The 1505-nt window shown below is 61.7% G+C and overlaps 1 protein-coding gene across 1 annotated transcript in view; it reads right to left on the bottom strand.

Moving 5' to 3' along the window:
- Positions 1-1505, bottom strand: part of WDR90 (WD repeat domain 90) — a 61833-nt gene that overhangs the window by 37838 nt on the left and 22490 nt on the right. Inside the window, 2 exon segments of the mRNA XM_035895625.1 lie at positions 757-846; positions 1280-1441. Coding sequence (XP_035751518.1) covers positions 757-846; positions 1280-1441 — 252 coding nt within the window.

The raw sequence follows: 1505 nt of genomic DNA, 5'->3' as shown, positions 1-1505 counted from the left end.
GGGAGCACACGCTGTGCTTACAAAGCAGCCCCCAGCTGTACGGAAAGCCACTGGGAACAGAATGGTCCAGCTCCACCAGGAAACACAATTCCGGTCCTGATCCCCATCCCCGCTGTGCCGTGGCTCCTGGGAGGCGGGGGTACCCGCTGGTGGGCTGCAGCCGGCCCCCAGGCCAGCCCTCGCCTCGCTGGCACAGGCCAGCAGCCTCCCAGGAGGTGTAGGGGGGGAAACGGAGGTTCTTGTTCCCGCCCTGTTTGCATCCCTTGGGCAAACTCCCCGGGAGGCAGCTGGCACAGTTTTCCTTTGGGAGGCACCCCGCCGCTGGTGGTTGGGTGTCCTTGGCAGCCCTTCAGAGGCGCTGGGTTCCTTTGGGCAGGGAAAGCACTGAGATTCCTCTCTGCTGACATTCCGCTCAATTCCTTCCCGCTGACATGCTGGTCACATGCAGGCAGGCACCGGGAGCAAACCCCGAGCCTGGATTACGTGCTTGCCATGACGCCCTGGGGAAGGGGGTGCTGGCAGTGGGACGAGGGGGACGGGGTTGCTGCTCCCAGGGCAGCTGCCGAGGGTGACTGTCCTCTGACACCTCCCGTACGAGCGGCCCGGGGCGCCACGCTGGGACTGTGACAGCAGGAGCGTTGGTGTCACAGGCAGCTAAGCTTTACTTCAATAAAGGGGATGGTGCAGAAGCAAGGCCTGCGTCCCGTGCCCCAGAGCCACTTAAAGCGCAGGTGACTTGGAGGTAACCACACTTACCCTGTAGCAGGCGATTCCCACCCCCAGCCAGGTGAGGCAGGACGCGGCGTTCTCGCAGGCGAGCAGGTAGGTCTGCTTCGCCCGGCCGTACTGCGGGGAGAGACGAGTGTCTTTCTGTCTGCATCAAACACATCGCTCCGCAGACAAACACCACCCCCCCCCAGCAATGTGCCAAACACCCCAGCTCCCATGAGGCTCAGACACCCACTGTCCCCACCGCTGTTGGGGGGCTGAGAGCCTGCCCGCCACCCCCAGCGCAGTGGCTCTGTGCTGGCAGGTGGCAATACCGAAATGTGGGGGTCCCCCTCATTGATAGGATGAGGAGAGCAGCGCCCCGAGACCTCGCTGCTGAGCCTGGCACAAAGGAACAGGGCAGGTCCGTGTGCCCAGGAGTTGAGCACTCCAAGGTTTTGACTTGCCTAAGATCTTGGCTATAGCTACAAATAACGGCCTCTTGTACCTGGGGTCTAGAATCTTCTACTTTGTGTAAAATTCCCGTCCGTCGCTCCTGCTGGCTCCTCACCTCTTTCTCTTCCAGGTAGATGGAGCCCAGGCGCAGGTAGACGAAGTGCATATCCGCAGCGTCCTCCACGAAGCTGATGGTTCGCTCGTAGCACTCCTTTGCCTCGCCGAAGTCCCGCTTCAGGTAGCACAGGTGCCCTTTCTGAGCCCAGACGTTTGGATTCTGTGCACGCAAAACCAGGAGTGAGATGTGGCTGGGAGACGGGAGGGAGAGAGACCTGGGAGAG

The sequence above is a fragment of the Egretta garzetta genome, unplaced genomic scaffold (genome assembly GCF_000687185.1).
Source record: "Egretta garzetta isolate BGI_Z169 unplaced genomic scaffold, ASM68718v1 scaffold140, whole genome shotgun sequence".
NCBI classification, from domain to species: Eukaryota; Metazoa; Chordata; class Aves; order Pelecaniformes; family Ardeidae; genus Egretta; species Egretta garzetta.
This window is presented reverse-complemented; position numbering and strand designations above follow the sequence as displayed.